This window comes from Podarcis vaucheri, assembly GCF_965113315.1.
Source record: "Podarcis vaucheri genome assembly, chromosome: 4".
In the NCBI taxonomy this organism is placed as follows: Eukaryota; Metazoa; Chordata; class Lepidosauria; order Squamata; family Lacertidae; genus Podarcis; species Podarcis vaucheri.
Genome location: NC_138762.1, coordinates 56,089,505 through 56,112,949, shown reverse-complemented (window position 1 = coordinate 56,112,949; position 23,445 = coordinate 56,089,505). Strand labels below are relative to the sequence as shown.

Genomic DNA, 23,445 nt, shown 5'->3' with positions numbered 1-23,445 from the left:
AGGTGTTGCTGTGTAATGCCAGGTCAATGATGAATAAAACCACTGCCATCCACGACCTGATTGTGGATGGAGGATTTGACCTGGCCTGTGTGACAGAGACCTGGTTGGAGGAAGCAGATGGGCCTGTCCTTGCTGCCGATTGCCCACCGGGTTTCTCTTACGCACAGCAACCCAGGTCATGTAGGCGGGGAGGGGGGGTTGCAGTGATTTTTAGGAAGTCATTAGTTTGCACCAGGCGTCCTACTGGGAAGACCCAGTTTTCTGAGTGCATGTTCTGGAAGTTGGGCAATAGGGGCAGTACAGGATTCCTTTTGGTGTACCGACCTCCCCGCTGCACCAAGGATTCCCTGTCCGAGCTGCTTCAGGTCGTGGCGGATGTTCTCCTGGAGACACCTAGTTTGGTTGTCCTAGGGGATTTTAACATCCACGCCGACACGACCTTACAAGGGGCCGCTCGGGACTTCGTGGAAAGCATGGCCTCCATGGGGCTGTCCCTGAATAAGTTGGGCCCAACTCATAGTCATGGACATGCCTTAGACCTGGTATTCACCTCTAGTGACGTGGGTGATCTGACACTAAGTAAAAGTGAAACCAAAGAAGTGCCATGGTCAGATCACTTCCTGGTGCAACTGGACTTCTCCGCGACCCTTCCCCTCTGCAGGGAGGTGGGACCAATTTGGATGGTCCGCCCCCGCCACTTAATGGATCCAAATGGTTTCCAGAGAGTGGTAGGGGATGCATGTTGATGGCCTTTCAGCTGATTCCCTGGTGGCCCGCTGGAATGCGGAGTTAACCAGGGCTATCGACTGTCTGGCTCCGAAGCGCCCTCTCCGATTGCATGGAGCCCGGACAGCCCCGTGGTTTTCTTCGGAGCTGAGGGCGATGAAACAATCGCTGAGACGGCTAGAGCGTCGGTGGCAGAAAACTCACTCCAAATCTGACCGGACACAGGTTAGAGCTCAACGTCGAGCCTACCAAGTGGCGATAGCGACGGCGAAGAAGACTTTCTTCACCGCCTCTATTGCATCTGCATAAAATAGTAGCAGGAGACTCTTTCAGGTGGTCCGCAATTTAACGGAACCACCTTTACCACCGGGGCCTTGTAAAGACCCCAAGATCTCCTGCAACGAGTTTGCAAAGTTTTTTGCAGATAAAATCACTCATATTCGGAAGGAGCTAGACACCACCCTGGGAGCAGGGCTGGGGCGGGAGAGTGCTGGAGCTCTGTCTGGTCAAGTTGCATGGAATCAATTTCAATCCGTTACCCCCGAGGATGTGGACAGGCTGCTTGGACGCGTGAAACCAACCACCTGTCTCCTTGATCCTTGCCCATCCTGGCTAATAAAAGCAAGCCGGGAAGGGCTGGGCGATGGGCTCTGCGGGGTGGTGAATGTTTCCCTCTGTGAGGGAACATTCCCAGATCTGCTGAAAGAGGCGGTCATTAAACAGCTTCTTAAAAAACCATCTTTAGACCCGGCCAGTATGGCCAATTATCGCCCAGTCTCAAATCTTCCATTCTTGGGCAAGGTGATTGAGCGCATGGTTGCTGAACAACTCCAGGCACGCCTGGAGGATGCAGACCATTTGGATCCCTTCCAATCGGGGTTCAGGCCTCATCATGGGACTGAAACTGCCTTGGTCGCACTGGTTGATGATCTCCGGCGAGCTAGGGACAAAGGTGAGAGTTGTTTCCTAGTTCTGCTGGATCTCTCAGCGGCCTTTGATACAATCGACCATAACATCCTTCTGGACCGTCTAGAGGGGCTGGGAGCTGGGGGCACTGTTATACAGTGGTTTCGCTCCTTCCTCCTGGGCCGTGTTCAGAAAGTGGTGGTGGGGGATGAGTGTTCAGACCCTTGGGCCCTCACTTGAAAGACCTACATTTTATATCCTCTTGAAAGACCTACATTGGCTCCCAGTACGTTTCCGAGCACAATTCAAAGTGCTGGTGTTGACCTTTAAAGCCCTAAACGGCCTTGACCCAGTATACCTGAAGGAGCGTCTCCACCCCCATCGTTCTGCCTGGACGCTGAGGTCCAGCGCCGAGGGCCTTCTGGCGGTTCCCTCATTGCGAGAAGCAAAGCTACAGGGAACCAGGCAGAGGGCCTTTTCGGTAGTGGCGCCCGCCCTGTGGAACGCCCTCCCATCAGATGTCAAAACGATAAACAACTACCTAACATTCAGAAGACATCTTAAGGCAGCCCTGTTCAGGGAAGTTTTTAATGTATGATATTTTAGTGGTTTTTTTTTTTGTTTGTTTGTTTCTATGGAAGCCGCTGGGAAACCCAGCCAGATGGGCGGGGTACAAATAATAAATTATTATTATTATTATTATTATTATTATTATTATTATTATTACTACAGAATAAACTTCCTAGTGCCTGTCTTCAAAATTGATGGAACACATAAAAAAGCCAACATTTCAACTTCCTGTTTTTATTTAATGCTCACCTTTTCTTAAACTTTTTCTCATATGGAATTAATAAATCATCATCTTCAGGTTCTTCATCCACATTGCAATTTCTAATTTTAAGAAAGGAATATATATATTTTTAATCCAGCTAGCAAATGCAATCTGAGAAAAAACGAATTGCCGAATTTCTCCTATTTTACCTGAACTGAGGATCAGGGTTGTATGAACAATACCACTTCTCTGGCAATTTATCCATTCCATCTGGAAGCTTCCTCCATTTTAGACATGAATCACACTGAACCCAGGTTTGATCAGGGCGCTTCCTGTAACAGAGTGTATGTGGCATTAAAACTAAGCAAATATAATTTAAACCAAGCATAGAGTATGACTGAGTTTTATGTTTTTAGAAAAACTTACTGGGAATCTTCAACCATCTCTTCTTGAGGATAATCCAGTTTCTTTGCTTGCATCTCATTCCAGTAATCATTTAGCTTCTCACCAAGTGCTTGCATTGTACGCCTAATAAGCAAGAAATACAAAGTTGTGTCTCAACAAAACACATTCTGTATAATATGAAACATGCATTGACAGCTGCTACAGAAAGCAAGTACTACTGGGTAAGAACAATGAGCACAAATATCACTTATGCAATTAAGGAAAACATACTAGAAATGTGCTAACATGTAATCTATTTATTCCTTCCAAAGAAGGAAGATTCCACCTAAACATTAGGAAGAACTTCCTGACAGTAAGAGCTGTTTGACAGTGGAATTTGATGCCAAGGAGTGTGGTGGAGTCTCCTTCTTTGGAGGTCTTTAAGCAGAGGCTTGACAACCATATGTCAGGAATGCTCTGATGGTGTTTCCTGCTTGGCAGGGGGTTGGACTCGATGGCCCTTGTGGTCTCTTCCAACTCTATGATTCTATGATTCTATGAAATCGTGAACTCCTAACAAGTTACAGTAGGATTATGCATTTGGTTCAGATTCCAGGCATGTCTACTAATGGTAGAGATAAGGGGAAAGCAGCAAATTGCTTATTTTAAAAATGCTTTGAAATTCCTCCCTTTAGGATATATTTGTGTAAATAATGCTAAAAACAAGAAATGGAGCCAAAGGGTGAGCTATAGGCAAGCTGTGTGATACAATGAGACGGCTCTAGTGCTCCTAACTGCGGAGTGAATGCTACAGAGACAGTGTGTCTGAACAGCACCCTACTATTTCTCTACCCAAGGAGGTAGGGTAGGTAAAGTGGTAATGACACCACTGTTGGGAGAGCAGCTCTGTATGCATGAGCAGAAGGGACTTCCACAAGCCTTAGCCTCGTATGCTTGACACCTCTCACATGGCCAGGAGAACTTAAGTGACAGCAGAGCTTAGTTTGACCATTAACTTATCATTACATATGGACCTGAAACTCTGGTGATGATTGTTGCTGCTGCTATTATTATTACTTATTGTATGAAACCCTTCCCATAAGGCAGGCTTCCTTAAACTCGGCCCTCCAGATGTTCTTGGCCTACAACTCCCATGATCCCCAGCTAGCAGGACCAGTGGTCAGGGGTGATGGGAATCGTAGTCTCAAAACATCTGGAGGACTGAGTTTGAGGAAGCCTGCCATAAGGTATCTGAAAGTGATTCCCAATACAGATTGAAAACAAACTCTGGTTTATTGGTTAATTAACAAGCCAGCTTGTGGCTTGTTTAGAAATGTACTGCTAAGCCATGGTCCAGTATTACATGCAGACTGGAAATTTAGCTATGGCCACCCACTGGGATGGCTTTGAGTTCAGAGCAATTCACAGAACATAAGGCGATCAATTGCTACTAGCCACAATGGTGGTGTTCTATCCCTAGTATCTCAAAGGAAGCAAGCATCTCAATAGCAGTTTCCTGGGAATCACAAGTGCTATTGCACCCAGCCCCTGCTTGTGGGCTTCCTACTGGCATCTGTTTGGCTACTGTGAAAAGAGGATCCTGGAATACGTTCTTACCTGTATTCGTTAGTATAATCAAAATCTTGTTTGTTATGGGTTGGCTTTAGGAAGTTGCATTCGATAATCCCAACTACACCTACTCCCATGTTGTTTGCCTGCAAAGGGGTGGTGGTGGGGTGGGGGAAGCATATAGACAAGGAAGATATACCAACGTTTTCACCAAGAACACAAAATTCCAGTATTTTAAACAAATATTTATACAAGTATACAAGTTCCATCACAAAAGATGCCAGAACAGGTATTATTCCAAGTTCAATTGCTTGGATAAAGAACTTCTTGAAGATGAAGTTTATTGTTTTAACTTCTAAGCAAGCCTCTGCTACCCATTTAGAATTTCTACTTAAAAGTAAATGGGAGGTTGAGAAGCAACTTAGAATTTGGAGCTAGGTATTGGGGTAGATTGGTTTCAGACTTATTAGTCAAAGTTGGGAATGGCAACATTCAACATGAAGCAGTTAATCAGAACACAGTGGATACACATACAGTTCTGTCAGTTTAAGCATCACAGTGCTTTCAGTGACAGTAGTTCTTTTTTTGGGGGGGCTGTTATTAGGTTGTTCTTGTTTTTACTTTATGTATTTTGCATTTTTATATTGTAATTTTATCCTGTGAACCACCCTGAGACCTGCAGGTATAGGGCAGTATATCAATTCAATAAATAATAACAACAACAGTTTCTTGCAGGGGGGGGGATGGCTGGAAAGAAAAATGTGCAGTAAAGAAGGATGAAATGTTAATGAAATGAAATCACTGAACAAAAGAATTCTCGGCCTTGTGTTTTAGATGTCAGAAACAGCCCTTGGCTGCCCCCAGAATTCAAGACTTTACTAAATGAGCTGCTGCGATGTCATTGAATGTTTACAACTTGCTTCTCAGAGAATGACAAGGATTTTCAAAAATTTGCAGGAAACCGTTTTGATTAAAAGACAGATTTTTGTTGGTGTAGAAACCATTTTTATAATGTTTTAAATATCGAGGGGGGATTTCTCTATTTTTTTAAAAAAATAGTAATTTAAAGAACAGCTATCTTAAAATTAATCTGACTATAAGCATGTTAAACCTACATGTTAAACCTACATGCAGGTGTAAACAAAACTCCTGAAACAATGGCTCTATGTCGAACACACTGAGTTAAAAGGCTGCCCCTTTTTGCAGTTTGCAAAAAATTGGGGGCAGTTAGCTACTTTGTGTTTCTTGGATGGGGGTGAGATTGGGGCAAGGCAAGAATTAGGCAGTACAGTAGAAAGAAAGGCGTAGAAGTGAAACAGAACATGGAGTAGAGTAATCACTCTGTTTAGTCATAAATTTAAATATTTTAATGTATAGATTGAGCAGATCAATTTCTATGCATCCTTGTTTAGTAAATACGTTAACATACCAATGGATAATTTAAAATGCTGATTTAAGTGGCAGTGCTTTAAATTCAGTCCACCGCGCACTGAAAATACACAAAAATGGAATTTTACATCAACAAGACTAACTATAACAAGTTTCAATTAAAGTGTGGAAAGATGAACTATTGCTATATGAACTTCTCTCACCTTTTGCTGGTAGCCTACTCTTTCATAAGCCTTGATTAGTCTGTTTCTGTGGTACATCATCATTCCATAGTGATCTTTATTTCGACAGTTGAATCCAAAAGTAATTCTTACAGTTTTGGGCTTATTTGTGTAAGTTAGGGAAAATATCAAAATATGGTTCTCTTCATACTGAATATTCATTCTAAACAGAGCTGTCTAAAAAGATAATTCCACTAGCCCCCAAGAATGTGAAAGAGTATTAACCATTAATACAAGTTACAGTACAAAATATAATAATCATTTTGTATATAGTAAAATAAATATATTGTATTTGAAAATAGATAGGTTTTTCTCTGAAAAAAACTCCATTATTACACCGGAGAAAACTCAGAACTATTACTAGTGATTGATATTGCATGTCTTAATAAACTATTACTAGTGATTGATATTGCATGACTTGAAAGAGCATAACAATCACATTCCGTAGATGTGGTCAACAATGCGTTAAGAACAGGTCATGGTATGATGAACTCAATGTGAACTGAACATTCCCAGACTCATGTGCAGAGGCAGAACTTCCCATCACAAAGCCAGCGAGTTTAGCCAAACGGAATAAAACGAAATTTAGGAATAAAAAACTATGCTTGCATAACACCGCTCCAATCCTAAAGTTGGTGACAAACCTAAGACCAATTTATTTCATTTAAAACTTAATATTCTATCCTATGGATCAGTTGCTTGTATTCTTCAATACAGTTCTGGAACAACTGAGCTTACTTCTGTATGCATATTGCTATTAAAATAAAAAGGGATGATTATAATTTTGTTCACTGACTAGCGAACTTTCACATTCTAACCAGTGACCATAACCATTTTTTTTTTTAAAAAAGAACTGCAACTATTTAGCAACTGCTTTCCTTTGCTGGCTGCCACTAACATAGGACTCTTGGTCACTCAAATTCCACCAGTCCTACTACTTTTGTTGATGGACTCGCCTCTAGCCTTTCCAGTTCTGTGCCCCATTTTGTGGGTTAGATTGGACATTATCCTTGTTCGCTTTTACTATATATCACCTTGGGACAACTATATAGAAGGCACTACTAGAGCTGAGTGGTAATCCTTTGCTTTTTGAATACCTCCCCCCCCCCCCAATTCATGTTATTGGGCTGTATACCATAGCCACTGCCAAAGCAACGAGAGTGATGAGGTGATACACTACTATTGGGTCTTTCTAAAGAAGAGAGATATGCATGTACAATGCAGCCCACCACTTTGGATTTTTTTCACCTATGATGCAATAGCAGGTAAGCCTAAATGGGAATGTTTCTGCAACATATCACAAATTACGACAAAGCTTCCTGCTTAAAATCATGCTTAAAATCTGAGCTGATAGTGGAACCAAGTGGGAAGAGAAGTGAAGAGACAAAGGTTTCACATGTACTTGGCCAGCCATTCTTGGTCAGTCTGCAGCAGCCCACAGTCAAAGGATACAGCCAGAAACTTTGGCCTGTAAACATCTCGCTCTATGTGAGCAAGGCTTTTGGAGACTAGTTGCGTTTGTACTTTCTGTCCTCTTATAATTATTTGCATCCTTGGTTTTAAATATAAGATACTGCAATAAGCCTGAAAAGGAAAGGAAAGTACATAGTTAACTTTTCATACATTTTGCAAGCTAAAAGAAAACAAGTAACAAGTTTTCAGCATACAGCTTGTAAAATATGTAAATTGGAGTTCTATCCAAATTTTGCAAATTTAAGTCAAATGATATTAAGCAAGCAATCAGAACTCACATGGCACTTTAAACATGTGTCCAGATTATACATAGTGTTAAGCACTGGATTCTGCATGTGGGACAGAACAGCGAGACACCGGCAGACACAGTGATTAGTAAGGTGTCTGCTGATTGTTAAAGAGAAAATTATTCAGTCCCCCTTCTGTAAAACCACCAGCATCAGAGAGAGTCCATCACAGTACACTTGTAGACTATTTCAGCCAGGAAGAATGCCCATTTGCACAGTGCAATTTCATTTCATCATCTTTGGCTATAAGTCTTATAACTTAGTGAAATGGAATAAATGAACTTTTAATATAAGCATATTTTAACAGTGATTTTTTTTTTTAGGGTCCAATGAGAAAAGAACAGCTGTGATGATTCTGGATATAATACCACGTACAGACATAGGAGAATAACATTACAACCAATAGGAAAAAAATGAATAGTAAGCATTACCCGTAATGAATAATCACTTTCAGGAACAATCTGATCTTGTCTCTCTTGTTTTTTATATCCTCTTTTCCCTGTTAGTTCATCTAAATCTGCAGGAATCCTAATATCGTATTTATCTGTATCGAAATCAAATTCTGTTTGTTCGTTTTTCTCTCTGTGGAAGGACATTTAAAGAAACTTGAATTTAAACAATACTATATATAAATACAACAATAGCAGTCCTCAGTAATCAGCACCATTTAAAGTATTATTAAACATTTTTCTGAAGTTGTAGCCTAACAACTTCTGGATGGTACATCATTACCTCTCCTTGATTTAGGGTATGCTGCTACATATTAACTACCGGGACATACTTCTAACTAGACAGGGAAATTAAACCAGAGCACCTGGACTCTGTTAGCAATACTATAGCCATCTTAAAAACATAAAGTACTGTCAGAGCTGCTACCAGGTCCCAGCTCACATAGGACCACGCCACACAGCGTCCACTTTAAAAGAGTCTTTATTGAGTTACAGGTTTCATTTCCGAACTGCAGCGTGCAGCTCTACACCTTCTGCTCTAGGTCGGCGAAGACCCGTCTGAGTCCCCGCCTCTTGCACACCAGCTTAATACCCTAGCCTTGCTCCACCTCCTTCGCCTCTCCCTACGTCTCTGGGTCCTTCTGCCCCCCTGGGCCTCCTCCCTTCTACTCTCCTCTGACGCTGACCCCCCTGATCCTTCTGCCTCCTTGCGGCGGGCTTTAGGACCTGGCTCACTCTCCGGGCTGCTTACTGCTCCAGCTTCCGCTGCATTTGAACTTGGCGCGCGCGCCCAACTCTCTACTTTCCTCTTAACCGTTGCCTCGCTCTCTGAGGAGGGCGTGACCACCCCTGACTCGTGCCCTCCCTCCTGCTGACAGCCTCCGGAACCCGATGCCTGGCTACCTTCCTCCCTGCTGCTCTCAGTCTTGAGCGTGGGTCCCGACTTCCAGCTGCTGCCGCCCTCAGTTATGAGCGTGGGTCCCGACTTCCAGCTGCTGCTCTCTGAATCTCCTCTGTTCCCTTCCTCCTGGGGTGTCCCCCCGGATCCCCCCCTTGCTCTGCTCACTGGGGCTCCCTTTTGGGAGTCCTCTGACTCACTGCTTAGGCTTGGAGATCTCGGGTCGTCATCATCACTCATTCTCCCTTCGGCTTCCTCCCCCTCGCTCTCTGTTTCCACCCTTCTCTGCGTCTCTGCTTCTGAACCCCTGACATCCATCCCCCCCTCGAAGCCCCCCCTTCCCCCCTCCCCGCTGTCAGGTGTGGGTGCTGGGCGCTCCATCATCATGGGATGGAATGCTGGATACAGGTCGCTCCCCGTGGGTGGCCGCCAACTGAAGACCTCCGAGTCTTCCCCCTCGCGGTCGTCGACGTTGACTTGTTGCTCTTCCATCTCTGTACCGCCGTGCTCGAACCCGAGGTCCTCCCCGAACACGTCCATGTCAGTCTCTGCGTCGGTCGCTCGACCTGGCATCTCCAGCCACTTCCTGCGCCATTGCTCCTCTGGTCGATCGTCCCACCAATACGAGTTGCCTGATGCCGAACCTGCCGGTGAACCTTCTGGGGAACGGGTGCTCCGTGCGGGTTCCCCTTCTGAGTCGAATCCATGGAACGTGCTGGAAGAAAGTGTGGGTGTGAACAACCAGTCGTCGAAGAAGCTCGCTGGCATGGGTTTGTGTGGGAAGAGGGCATGAAACTCGTCCTTGAGCAGGGGTTCCTCCAAAGCGTAGTCTGGTACCCAGCTATTGGCGCTGGCCCGGGTGCCCTCTCTGGCTAAGAGGTATTCGACTCCCTCTTCCCCCCATCTGGAGTCCAAAATCTCCGTGACCTCGTTGATGTGGTCCTGGTGCTTCACCTCCCGCGTCTCCGTCCGTTCCCGGAGCGGACTTGGCGCCGTCCCTGGCTCCTGGAACCTGTGAGGTGCCTTGTAGGGAGTGAGCACCGACCTGTGGAACACCGGATGCATTCTGGAACCCTCCGGCAGCGCCAGTCGGAAGGCTACCGGGTTGATCTGCGCTTCGACTTGGTACGGACCGATCTGCTTGTGCCCCAACTTCTTCTTGGCAAGCGACCTGGTCGGCACTGCGTGGGCTGCCAACCAGACCCAGTCTCCCACTTGGATCACTTCGCCAACCCGCCTGTGCTTGTCAGCTTGCACCTTGTAGGCGTGCTTAGCTAGCTCCAGCTGCCGTCTGAGTTGATCGTGGACCGCCTGCAGCTCTGACGCGAACGCGTCCGCCGTCTGTGGTTCTCCTTCCCCCACTCTCTCCAGTCCCGGGAAGGTTCTGGGATTCCTCCCATTGTTGGCAAAGAACGGCGTCACTCCTGTGGACACGTGCTTCGTGTTGTTGTAAGCGAACTCGGCTAGCGGCAGGTAATCCACCCACGTCGCAGGCTGTTGATTGGCATAGCATCTCAGGTACTGCTGCATGATGGCATTGACCCTCTCTGCTTGCCCGTTGGTCTGCGGGTGTCTTGCTGATGCCAGATTGACCTTGACATTTAGAAAACCCATCAGCTTCTGCCAGAAAGACGAGATGAACTGGCGTCCGCGGTCGGACAGGATAGACCGTGGCAGGCCATGCACTTTGAACACGTGATCTATGAACAGTTTGGCGGTTTGTTCCGCCGTGGCCACCTTCGCACACGGAATGAAATGTGCCATCTTGGTGAACAAGTCCACCACCACTAGCACAGCTGTCTTGCCTCTCGAGCTGGGTAAATCCGTCACAAAGTCCAGGGCCACCCTCTCCCACGGTTCAAACGGTGTTTGCAGCGGTTCTAACAGTCCCGCCGGTGGTCTGTGTACCGGCTTGGCCCTCTGGCAGGTGTCGCACCTCGCGACGTAGTCCGCGACCTCTCCTCTCAGCCTGGGCCACCAGAAGTCTCTCGCGACTAATTCCATCGTTTTCTCTGTGCCAAAGTGACCGGCCGTGGGTGCGTCGTGCAACTGTTGCAGTACCTTGGCGCGAAGGTCGTCTCCTGGTACATAGACAGCCCCTTTGCGTAGGAGCAAGCCGTCCCGCACCTGGAACTCGTCCGTGGTAGCCGTGCCTCTGAGCAGTTCCGCCATCTTGTCTTGCGCGAATGAGTCGTCCCGCAATGCACGTCGCACCGCATCCAGGTCTACTGTAGCTGAGGCACACGCCCACGCCGTCGGTGCGAAGATGTGCATGGCCGCCGCTGGCGTCACCTCTTCTAGGTATTGCGGTTTTCGGGACAGTGCATCCGCCATGATGTTGGTGTCGCCTGGGACGTACTCTATTCGGAAATTGAAGTCAGCAAAGAACTCCGCCCAACGTATCTGCCTCTGGTTCAGGAACTGAGCCGTGCGCCAGTGCTCCAGATTCTTGTGGTCCGTGCAGACCTGCACCGTGTGCTTGGCGCCGATTAGGAAGTGCCTCCACGCCTTGAAAGCTGCATGAATGGCCAGCAACTCCCTGTCCCAGATGGTGTAGTTCTGCTCCGACTTGCTGAGCTTTCTGGAGTAGAACGCTCCCGGCCGCCACACCCCCTGCGGGTCTCGCTGCAGCAGGACAGCTCCCACGGCTCTGTCTGACGCGTCTGTCTCTACCCTCAACGGTTTACTGGGGTCGATATGCAGCAGTTGCTTCTCCGATGCGAAGAGATGCTTGAGCGCTTGAAAGGACTGTTCCGCCTGCTCCGTCCAGATGAATTTCTTTTTTTTGGAGCTGAGCGTGTCCGTAATTGCTGCCGTCTGCATCGCGAACCCCTTGATAAACTTGCGATAGAAGTTGGCGAAGCCGACAAACCGCTGGACCTCCTTCCGGTTGCGCGGGCTTTTCCAATCCAATACCGCACGAACCTTGGTGCTGTCCATGGCTATCCCCTTGTCCGACAACTTGTATCCCAGGAAATCCACCTCCGTCGTGTCGAACTGGCACTTCTCCAGCTTGGCGTACAGTCTATGTTGTTGCAACCTGCTGAGCACCTCCCTCACGTCTCGGTCGTGAGCTTGCTGCGAGTCAGAGAAAATCAGGATGTCATCCAGGAAGCAGACGCATGTCTTGTAGAGGAGTCCCTCCAACACGTGATGCATAAAAGCTTGAAAACAGTGAGAGCCATTTTGTAATCCAAAGGGCATAACTCTGTATTCGTAGGTGCCCAGCGGTGTGAACATGGCCGTCTTCCACTCATCGCCCTCCCGCATGCGGATGAGATTGTACGCCCCTCGCAGGTCCAACTTGGTGAACACGCGTCCCTTGCGCACCGTCGCGAGGAGGTCGTCAATCCTGGGCATGGGGTAATCAGACGGTTTGGTCAGCTGGTTCAAAAGGCGGTAGTCCACAACCAGTCTTTTTTGGGGCGTGTCTTTCTTTTTCACGAAGAAAACGGGACTGCCCCCCACTGCCTTGGACTCTCTGATGAAGCCACGCTCCAGATTATGCTCGATGAACTGTTTGAGTTCCTGCATTTCATCTTCAGACATGGAGTATAGCCGCCCCTTCGGCAGCGTCGCCCCCGGTAGGAGGTCAATCTTGCAGTCATATGGCCGGTGAGGGGGTAGCTTGTCCGCCTCCTTCTCGCAGAAGACCTCCAAAAAGCTCGCGTATTTGTGGGGGACCGCTTGCAACGTTCCCAACTGCAGTTGTGATTCCTCCTCCTCTCCCTCCCGTCGGGGCAGGATGCAGTGTTCTGCGCAATAAGAGGAGCCGAAGATCAGTTGTCTCTGGTACCAAGCCAGTGTCGGACTGTGCCTGTCCAGCCAACGCATGCCCAACACAATGGGCGTGTCCGACAGTTGGGTGACATTAAAACTGATGACTTCCCTGTGGTTGCCAAGGCGCATCACCATCGGTGGCGTCTGCTTCACCACCTGCCCCCCTAGCAACTCTCTGCCATCCACTGTGACGACTTGCAGGGGCAGAGTGGCAGGCAATAGCTGTATAGCGTGCTGCTCCACAAAGCTCTGCGCTATAAAGTCTGCGTTGCTTCCAGAATCCACAGAAAGCGGCACTTCGATAGTGACGCCGTCGGGTAGCTGGAGAGATGCTGTGAGCTGCACTACTGGTTTGGGTGGGAGGGGATCCGTGGGTTGCAAGATTGCTGGGGACTGCTTCACAGATGCGTCTGGCTGGGCCCCAGTGCCTCCGTCTCCAGCCAGACATCGTCGTTTCCCTGCTGTGGTTCTCCTTGCTGCGTTGCTGCAGTCACCATTGCTGAGGCTGCAGTGTGCTTGTGGAGCCTCCGGGGACACTCCTTCGCCAAATGGCCTGGATCCTCGCAGATGTAACACTTCCTGTTCCCTCTAGGAGGCTTCGCTTTCACTGCTGCCGGTGCTAGGGCTCTGGCTGCTGACTGAGCCCTTGCACCTCCAACCTCCATCGGTTCCCCTCCCCCTCCTGGCGGAGGTGTGGATTGCGCACGCGCTGCTTCCCTCGGAACGAAAGAGAAACTTCTCGCTGCTTCGCGCCCTCCACGTCCTTCATCTCTGCACCATGGACGTTCTTCCAGCCTCACCCCCACAGTCAGCGCCCTTTGGACCACCTCCTGCGTGCTTCGGGGCCTCTCCCCCCTTGCAATTTCATCCTTAACCGCAGAACTTAGACCCTCCCAGAAGAGGTCTCTGACAGGGGGCGAATCCCGATCCCATTCTAAAGCACTGACCAGCGCAAAAAATCGGGCGTGATACTGCCGGACGCTCGCCCTCCCTTGTTTTAGTCCATGAATCTCCCGTCTGGCAAGATCCACATCAATAGTAGACAAAAAACACGCATCCATCGCTTTGATAAAGGCATCTGCATTCTGAAGCGCCGGATCTTTATCCCTCCACAAATTGCGCAGCCAGGCTTTGGCATCCCCATGCAAATGGGACAATATGAACCCCACCTTCTCTTCCTCATCTCTAAAGTCTTTTGCCAGCAGTTGCAGTGCGCACATTACGTCTGCTCTAAAATTAGGGTACTGTTGCAAAGTCCCATCGAAGTGAGCCACAAGCCCTCCTGCTCTCCGTGCCAATCCCACGCCCTCCGGTCTGGGTCCCGGTTGCCCTTGCTTAACAAGCATTTCAAACCTGGCGTGTAGGTCTCTGTAGGCGGCTGTAGTCTCCTCCTCCCGTTTCTTGGAAGCCAATACCTCTGAGGACAACTGGGTCACTGCCTCTTGCAGCGCGGAGATCCTCTGTTCTTCCGTCATCTTGCTAACCTTCGTGAGCTCGCTTACAGACACCCCTCTTCCTCCCCTAGCGGCTTCTGCTCCCGCTGCGAGGTTTCAGGTTTCTGAAGCTTTGATGAGACGGGTCTTACTGTCAGAGCTGCTACCAGGTCCCAGCTCACATAGGACCACGCCACACAGCGTCCACTTTAAAAGAGTCTTTATTGAGTTACAGGTTTCATTTCCGAACTGCAGCGTGCAGCTCTACACCTTCTGCTCTAGGTCGGCGAAGACCCGTCTGAGTCCCCGCCTCTTGCACACCAGCTTAATACCCTAGCCTTGCTCCACCTCCTTCGCCTCTCCCTACGTCTCTGGGTCCTTCTGCCCCCCTGGGCCTCCTCCCTTCTACTCTCCTCTGACGCTGACCCCCCTGATCCTTCTGCCTCCTTGCGGCGGGCTTTAGGACCTGGCTCACTCTCCGGGCTGCTTACTGCTCCAGCTTCCGCTGCATTTGAACTTGGCGCGCGCGCCCAACTCTCTACTTTCCTCTTAACCGTTGCCTCGCTCTCTGAGGAGGGCGTGACCACCCCTGACTCGTGCCCTCCCTCCTGCTGACAGCCTCCGGAACCCGATGCCTGGCTACCTTCCTCCCTGCTGCTCTCAGTCTTGAGCGTGGGTCCCGACTTCCAGCTGCTGCCGCCCTCAGTTATGAGCGTGGGTCCCGACTTCCAGCTGCTGCTCTCTGAATCTCCTCTGTTCCCTTCCTCCTGGGGTGTCCCCCCGGATCCCCCCCTTGCTCTGCTCACTGGGGCTCCCTTTTGGGAGTCCTCTGACTCACTGCTTAGGCTTGGAGATCTCGGGTCGTCATCATCACTCATTCTCCCTTCGGCTTCCTCCCCCTCGCTCTCTGTTTCCACCCTTCTCTGCGTCTCTGCTTCTGAACCCCTGACAAGTACGTTTCTGTATTTTTGTATTTCTGAAGCCAACTGGCGATTCCCAGGTAAGATCCTCCCTCTATTGTGTGGGCAGGTAGTCCCTCCCCCTACCTGGCCCGATCACCTTGGCAGCACTTCCCCAGGCGGGATTGGGCAACTGACTGAGGTAGGCGGAGACCTCCAGGTATCCTACCTGGGGGGAGACAAAGCCAAGCCTGTGCTAATGGTGCCGCATGGGGTCCAGGGGCTGCCCGCGACCACGCAAATGACGCCCCCCATTTAATGTGGGGAGCAGTCATTTTGACTCTACAGAGTTTCCTGACGAAAGCAGATCAGGCTAGTCAACTTAGCAGAGAGCCCCATTTGTTGTTTTATATGCTTATTTTATACCTCTCATACACAACTGAGAACTCTGTCTATTGGGTGTTGATAGAATATTAATTATCCTGAAATCAAAGTGGAACCAAATCTCTGTTAACTTAAGTCTTTGTCCTCTGAAAGGCATGGCCAAAACAGTCAATTGACTTGATGGCAAGGAGAAATAGCATAATGGACAAAACCTTTTAGCGCTGTATACTTACATATGCCAAGAATGCTATGGAAGAAACCTGGGTGTTTGTCCTTTAACCATCTGCATTCTGGGATATTCAGTTGCCAGCATTGAAATGGGAGACTATTTAGCATCTTCCAACTATTCCAACTACGTATATATAGTTGGTAAAGCATGCTACCCTTTATCCTTGGCTTCTATTCTGTAGGAATATGGCCCGTTTTTCTTTCACTAAATAGTGTTGAATTTCACTTTGCGAATATTATTTCATTCATTCTGCTTTTTCCTCCTTCATTGTATTGTTGAAATTTTTAATTGTGAAAAATAAATTATTGAATTTGCCTTATGCTTTATATTGCTTGAGGGACATGTCTCATACTATAATATCTTAGGAAACAGGGAAAATGCAAAGCCTAGTGATCCTTAGATTTCACCATTGTTAGATACTCCTTGAAAAGTGGCAATAGCTGGAAATGATCCCAAACTATTTCCCCTTTAGCATGGGAAGAATACATAGCTCTCTGGTCCCATGGTGAATGAAAATATGGAAAGGAAAGCTTTAATTTCTGCTGGTGAAAACAGCATGCACGGTAGAGAAGTTGTGCGCATTTATCACTAGAGAGAGCCATTTCCCTATTCAGAATATACCTGCAATTTGGGGAAAATATAATGTAAAAAGTGGCCCTTTCATGGTCTGCAATTATAAAATTTGTTTCAAGGGAACGTATTTTAGATGTTTGAAGCAAAGTTAATTTCCATGTTCACTTTACTACACTAAAAGCACATGGTGAAACTTCCCCCAAGACTCAGAGGGACCTGTGTCAAGTGGTTCTTGGGAAACATTTTTCATGGGAGTTCATCCCAGATTGCTTGATTCATCCATGATTAACATTAGAATTTGAAGTAAGGTAGATGGGGTGAAGTAAATAAAATGTGTCCTAAAAGAAATATGAACAATAAAGCAGTAACATGTAATGCTTTGTTTACCACAGCTTAAGCCTTATCAATTTTGTGCAAACATATCAAATTAGCACACATCAATGCCGCATTACCAGTTCAACTATTAACAGTGGATTTTCTCTCACCTTCGAAGGTTCCAAATAATTATTCTTGTTCCTTTTTTCCCTATAATGGCATCAAGCTCTGCAAGCAGCTCCTCTTCAGTAGGAAACAGAGAATGTTCCAGGATAGCCTTCAAGCTGGCTGCTGATTTCTCACGTTTCATTAATTCCCGTATATTATATTAAGGAGTTGGCATATTTAAGAACTGTTAAACCTTGCTCAGATAGCTTATAGCCTTTTAAATCTAAATCTCTCCTGAATGAATAAACTGATGAGCATTTATTGTGCGGCTGCCACTTAAAAGTCCACCCCATAACTATTTTATTGTTTCAATCAAATTAACAACTGGTCATCTTAAGTCTGTGACCACACGGCAACTTTAACATTACCATGTTCCTGAAGTAGTCTGGAAATCTTGGCTCACCACCAGACCCTCCAGAGGTCCCTAGCTCTACAAGAGACTATATACAACCACAATGAAATATTTAAAACTGTGATCCTATGGTAATCGGTTATGTGTAATTATGTTGTTACAAACCATAATGCATATAATTAAATGGAAGACATCTATTGTCAGCTTAGTCTTTTAACCTGCCTTTCATACTGCATGCTCCTATTTAATAGGTATGACTGTACTTTTCTAGTTCCAGCCTAGGAAAAAACTCTCATTTTCTGCTGCTGCTGTTTACTTCCTTTCAACCTTACAATTTTGTGTCATAAATTTATATGCTGCCCTTCAATGTAATTTCCCCCTGGCAGCTTACAATAAAAAATACTAAAGAGACCTGCAACAAAATGTTGCAGTGAGGAGTGCCCTGTTGATTTTACAGCCAGCTATGCTCTCCTTAGCATACTCCATTCCATTCCATCTCCCACAACAGCCACTGAGCAGCCGGTGGAAACTGAGCATGCTAAATCATCATTGGCCCTCTCTCTTTTTGGAGGGGTGGGACATTTTTTTCTATAGTGGTATCTCGGTTCTTGAACTTAAACTCTTCCAAGAGTCCTTTCGACTCCCAAAACCATTCAAAAACCAAGATGTGGCTTCCAATTGAGTGCAGAAGCAGCATCGGATGTTCGGCTTCTGAAAAACGTTCACAAACCAAAACACTTACTTCTGGGTTTGTGGCGTTTGGGAGCCAATTTGTTTGGCAACTAAGCCGTTCGGGAACCAAGGTTTGACTGTACTTCTGAGTTCTGTTTTATTATATATATAAACATGTGTCTTTAGAAGAGGCTGCAGTGATTGTTGGACTGTGATAGGTGTAAATCACCTGACATCATTATGTCAGGTGACCAAGAGGTGGGTGATCAGGTCCACCTGTCAAAGCTGGCGTGCAGTGAGTGGTGGTGGATTAGGATAAGGTCCACTAGTCAGATCCAGTTTGCCACCTGTGATATATACGTTTAGAGGTAGAACAATAAAATCATAGAACAAAAAATAAAGCCTAGTAACATAAAACTAGTTAACATTACAGTGGTGCCTCGCAAGACGAAAAGAATCCGTTCTGTGATTCTCTTCGTCTAGTGGTTTTTTTCGTCTTGCGAAGCAAGCCCATTGAAGGATTAGCGGATTAGCGCTATTAGAGGCTTTTAGAGGCTTATCTGCTGATCGGATCAGCTGATAAGCGGCTTAGCGCTATTAGCGGCTTTTAACTGCTTTTAGCGGCTTATTTGCTGATCGGATCAGCTGATAAGCGGCTTAGCGGCTTAGCGGCTTAGAGGCTTAGAAAAGGGGGGGGGACCAGCAGGAACTCGCAAGACATTGTCGTCTTGCGAAGCAAGCCCATAGGAGATTTGTTTTGCGAAGCACCTCCAAAACGGAAAACTCTTTCGTCTAGCGAGTTTTCCGTCTTGCGAGGCATTCGTCTTGCGGGGCACCACTGTAATCTCTTCAAGAGTTAAAAGTCTGAGAATAGAAATAGCTATTCATCTAGCACCGAGGAGACATTAGCATAGACCCCAAGCCAAGCTTCTGTGGTGAGAGACTTAAATTCTATTGGAATACAGTACTGGTATACAACTACTGCCCAGTATATAAGAAGTAATGCTGGAATAAGAGATCATCTTGAGAAACAGATATCCCAGATACAATCTATCACTTGGGCTTCAAAATCATCGAAAGGATATGTTTCTTGTTGAATTTTATAATGGGAACAACTACATGTTCTGCCTTCGTAACTTCCAAGAAGGTTTGTGACAACATGCCCACACTCATGATTTCTCCATTCTTGGTGAAAACAATTGCATCTTTCCCAAGGCGCATCGATCCTGATTTAAATCCATTTCCATACAATCCAACTGGAACACGGCCGTTCAATGCAACTTTGTCGCTGAAGCCAAAGCTGAAACACATGAGTTTGAAAAGATGGAAGAGGGGGAAAGTGCTTATCATAATGCCATGCTGCTTATGAGATTTGAATTAAATCAGCGGTTTCAACTACCCAAATCTGTAGTGGAGTTAAAATAAACCAGCTGCTGTTCCTAAACAGTATTCTTCTTTCAGCCTCAAACATAATGTAACACTTTATTCCTGGCTAATTCATACTTTGAGAAATACATTGTGATAATCATGATGCAGAAAAAAATGGTATCTGCTAGTGCACGTTACTTGTGATGTAGACAATCTACCAGATTGTATTGGGTGTTAGGGGTGGGGTGCGGGACACACTGTGCTCTTTCTAGGGTAGTTTGCTCACCTTTGGGTTCCCACCCTGCTGTTGGCTCTCACCTGTGGTTCCTACAAGCTGTCAGCATGTGAAAGTGACCACACCTTGGTAACAGCTTTGACTGGCCAGTTAAACCAGGTGATGGTAGCCGATGGGTCTCAAACCCTTGTTGAGTTATAGCTCCAGCAGATTGAGGAAACAGACCAACACAGATAGTCAGCAGCACATATAGATGGCATTTCTACTTACACAAAGAGCACCCTGGATCAAGGCCACTGCATTTGCATCTGTCTCATTGTAAAATACACTTTAGACCATACAGAAGCACCGGTATTTGTTTTTCATGGGCACATAATCACATAATTGTGAATCATTTATGTTGTCTAAAGTGAAGTACAGTTAATATTTCTCCACAACAATAAATTTGGTGTCCTAAAAATGCAACTTTCTTACATTATACTTTTACGAGCATGCAATCAAAAGCCAGAGACTGCACACACCACTAAAACTTTACCCACCTCAACATCTTATGCAACTTGTCTGCATTCATACCATTTCCATTGTCCATAAATGTTAAGCATGTGTTCTCATTTATAACAGTTTTGTCAATCCACATCTGTTTTGCATTCACATCAGGATCGTAGGCATTATCTGAGAATAAAGAGTGGTGCAAAAATTAAGAACAAGAGTAATCTTCAATAATAAAAACAGAACCACCCTGCTGGATCAGACCAGAGGTCTTATCTAGTCCAGCACCTCATTTCTCACAGTGGTCAACCAAATGCCTAAGGGGAAGTCCACAGGCAGGACAATATCATTTATTTCTGTCTTTTATTATTATTTATTGAATTTATATACCACCCTATACCTGGAGGTCTCAGGGCGGTTCACAGAATAAAATCAAAATATAAAACCACAAAATAAAACAACAACCCAATAATGCCCCCCCCCGGCAAAAAAACCCCCCATTTTTAAAGGGCACTGGATGTCAATCAAATCAACCAAAGGCCTGGTTAAAAAAGAATGCTTTTGCCTGGTGCCTAAAGGTGTATAATGAAGGCGCCAAGCGAACTTCCCTGGGGAGAGCATTCCACAGAGGAGGAGACACTGCAGAGAAGGCCCGTTCTCACGTTGCCACCCTCCGGACCTCTCAAGGGGGAGGCACACGAAGAAGGGCCTCAGAAGATGATCTCAGGGTCTGGATAGATTCATATGGAAAGAGGCGGTCCAACCTGGTCTCTGAATTCTGCACTAGCTGTAGTTTCTGAACCATCTTCAGAGGCAGCCCTCCTACACATTGCAGTAATGTAACCTTGAGGTTACCAGAGCATAGACAACAGTAGTTAGGCTATCCCTGTCCAGATAGGGGCGTAGCTGGACCACCAGCCAAAGCTTTTTATTAGGGTCTTACAGCACAACCTACTCAGAAGTAATGCCCACTGAGTTTTATGGAGTTTGCTCCCAGGTAAGTGGTAATGGATTGCAGCTTTAGTTTGTTAAAGATGTAACAACCAGTTAGAAAAAACTGCTCCCGTGTAATACATAAACCAAGTATGGCTTAGCCTGCAAAAATACAATGTTGTTCACATACCTATAAGTTCAGCTGCAGCACTGAAAGGCCAGGTGTGACTGGTAGAGTTTGTGTGCAAAAATTTTGGACATAGCTGAAACAACAGAAAGTGTACAAGTTAAAATCAAAATAATTAAACTTCTAGGTACATACATCTGCAATGTACATACAGATGCAGTGTTGCAATGCAAAGCAGTTATGAAGTTTTACTTTAGATAATCCATCACAAATATACACCATCTGCAAAATTCATAAAAAGCACTGTAAGAACGGAAAAAAACATGGTACGCAGAAAGGTGCAATGCCTCATTGATTCAGAAGTATACTGAGTTCCTGACCCAAAAGCTTTACACACCATGGGGCTCAGCTGGGGATTGGTTTCTATTTAAATAATAATAATTCTGAAGGTTTTAAGAAATTGAGCACTAAAATCCAAACACGTTTATAAAAAGATAATAAAAAGCAATATAAAAAAAATAATATAAAATAGAATGCTTATGATCCTTACAAAACACAATTATATAAAAAGAGGAAAAATAACAAAAAGAATAGAAAAATAGATGAAAAGAACTCCTACCTCCCTATCTGACAATTATCTGAAACAACAATTATTCAAAGTCAGGAGTCAGCAACCTAAGGCCCATGGGCTGGAAGTGGCCGTTTGGCTGGCCCACGAGCCGCCCCCAAACTGAGTCACGCGCTGTGCTAAACTGGCGCAGCGCGGCACGGGGACTTGCTTCCACAGCGCCAAAAATTGCATCTGTGCAGACACCAAAAATCGTGGGTGCGCATGATCCAACCCACGAAGGGATCTCTGCAGGACGATCCGGCCCAGGCAATATAAGCCTTGCCAAGTTTCCGGTTGATCATGTACGCCATCACAGTTGGGGGAAACTGCTCCAGCGCAGCAGACCCCCAAGAAAAACCTCAAATCGAGCATTTTGAGGACGTGGGATCCAGCAGGTGTCAAAAAGCGGGCTCCCCCCTCCCGGCAAGCTCTGTTTTTGAGCTTCGAGGGTGAGGGGGTCATAGCTGCGATGCATCGTACAAAACGCTTACCGTATTTTTTGCACCATAACACTCACTTTTTTCCTCCTAGAAAGTAAGGGGAAATGTCTGTGCATGTTATGGAGCGAATGCCTGCGGGTGGCAGGGGGGATCTGCTGCAGTCGTGAGCAGAGGATCCATGGTTCCCCTTCCTTCCCTCCTCCGTGGTTACAAAGCATGGATCCACATGGATCCTCAGGATTTTTGCATTGGGCTACTCCAAACTCACTGTCAGATCACATGTCTGTGGCCACAGCATGAACCACAAAAATAATATATCCACTATTTCGTTTAGAATATTTTTTTCTTGTTTTCCTCCTCTAAAAACTACGTGCGTGTTATGGTCTGGTGCGTGTTATAGAGTGAAAAATACGGTACTTTGATGATACGAAGCTGCGAGACCGTGAGGCATCAGCGGTCAATTCTTCCAACATTAAAAGCATTAAATGACTGTATTGTGAGTACCTTCTACATTTGGATTAAAATTCGGAGCTACTCTATCCCATTTTTCCATAAATTTTTGATATGAATTGCCTCTCAGGCTATTTGTCAGCTGCGCCATCTCAGCGAATTCTTGTAGCTTATATTGCCAGTCCGTTATTGTCGGGACGACTTCTTCCTTCCACCCCTTTGCCACCAAAGTCTGAGCTGCAGCCACTGCATATAAGAATACCTCTCTAAAGGTATTCAAGATGTCCCTGCCAACAATGCTTAACAGAAATGCCTTGGGTCTTTTTAAAAAGGTTATTCCAAACATTTTTTAAATTCCTCATAAATTAAACCCCATAACACTTTGATCTTCCTACATGTCCACATGTGATACATATTGCCATTACTCTCACCACACCTCCAACAAATATTCGCTAAATTGTTATACATCTTAGATAGTCTTGAGGGGGTCAGGTACCATCTGTGTTGTATCTTTAACATATTTTCTTTGACGTTATAACATGCCGTAAATTTCATATTTGTTCTCCAAAGATCTTCCCATTCGGCCATCATTATTGGAGGTCCAATATCCTGTGCCCATCTTATCATTGTTGCCTTAACCTCCTCCTCCTCCTTGAGCCGACCCCTGTTCAAAGTGTTTAACATGTGCACTCTAAATCAGTTTTCCCCCCTCTGCAGGATCTAACTTTTCCCAAATTTCCCCCCCAAGTCCAGCTTTAAATTCTTGGTCATCCAGACAGCCAATATGACTCTTCTAATGTCCTTCTAGTAATCCAAACAGGTATTTCTCCAGTTTCTATATAAAAGCTCTTACAAAGTTCTTTTAAAGAGTTTCAGCAATCTCAGCCAAGTCACAGTCCAAAATTATTGCCAAA

General features: G+C 46.1%; 1 protein-coding gene across 1 annotated transcript in view; it reads right to left on the bottom strand.

Annotated features, from left to right (window-relative positions):
- The window catches only part of MORC3 (MORC family CW-type zinc finger 3), a 39,243-nt gene that overhangs the window by 7,393 nt on the left and 8,405 nt on the right, over positions 1-23,445 (bottom strand). The window contains exons 2-12 of the mRNA XM_082220497.1: positions 21,095-21,167; positions 20,022-20,154; positions 18,967-19,179; positions 16,858-17,007; positions 8,159-8,309; positions 7,420-7,551; positions 5,950-6,069; positions 4,406-4,503; positions 2,831-2,932; positions 2,614-2,736; positions 2,452-2,523 (exon numbers count right to left, since the gene is read on the bottom strand). Of these exons, the coding sequence (XP_082076623.1) occupies positions 2,452-2,523; positions 2,614-2,736; positions 2,831-2,932; positions 4,406-4,503; positions 5,950-6,069; positions 7,420-7,551; positions 8,159-8,309; positions 16,858-17,007; positions 18,967-19,179; positions 20,022-20,154; positions 21,095-21,167 (1,367 nt within the window). The remainder of the gene's footprint in view (positions 1-2,451; positions 2,524-2,613; positions 2,737-2,830; positions 2,933-4,405; positions 4,504-5,949; positions 6,070-7,419; positions 7,552-8,158; positions 8,310-16,857; positions 17,008-18,966; positions 19,180-20,021; positions 20,155-21,094; positions 21,168-23,445) is intronic.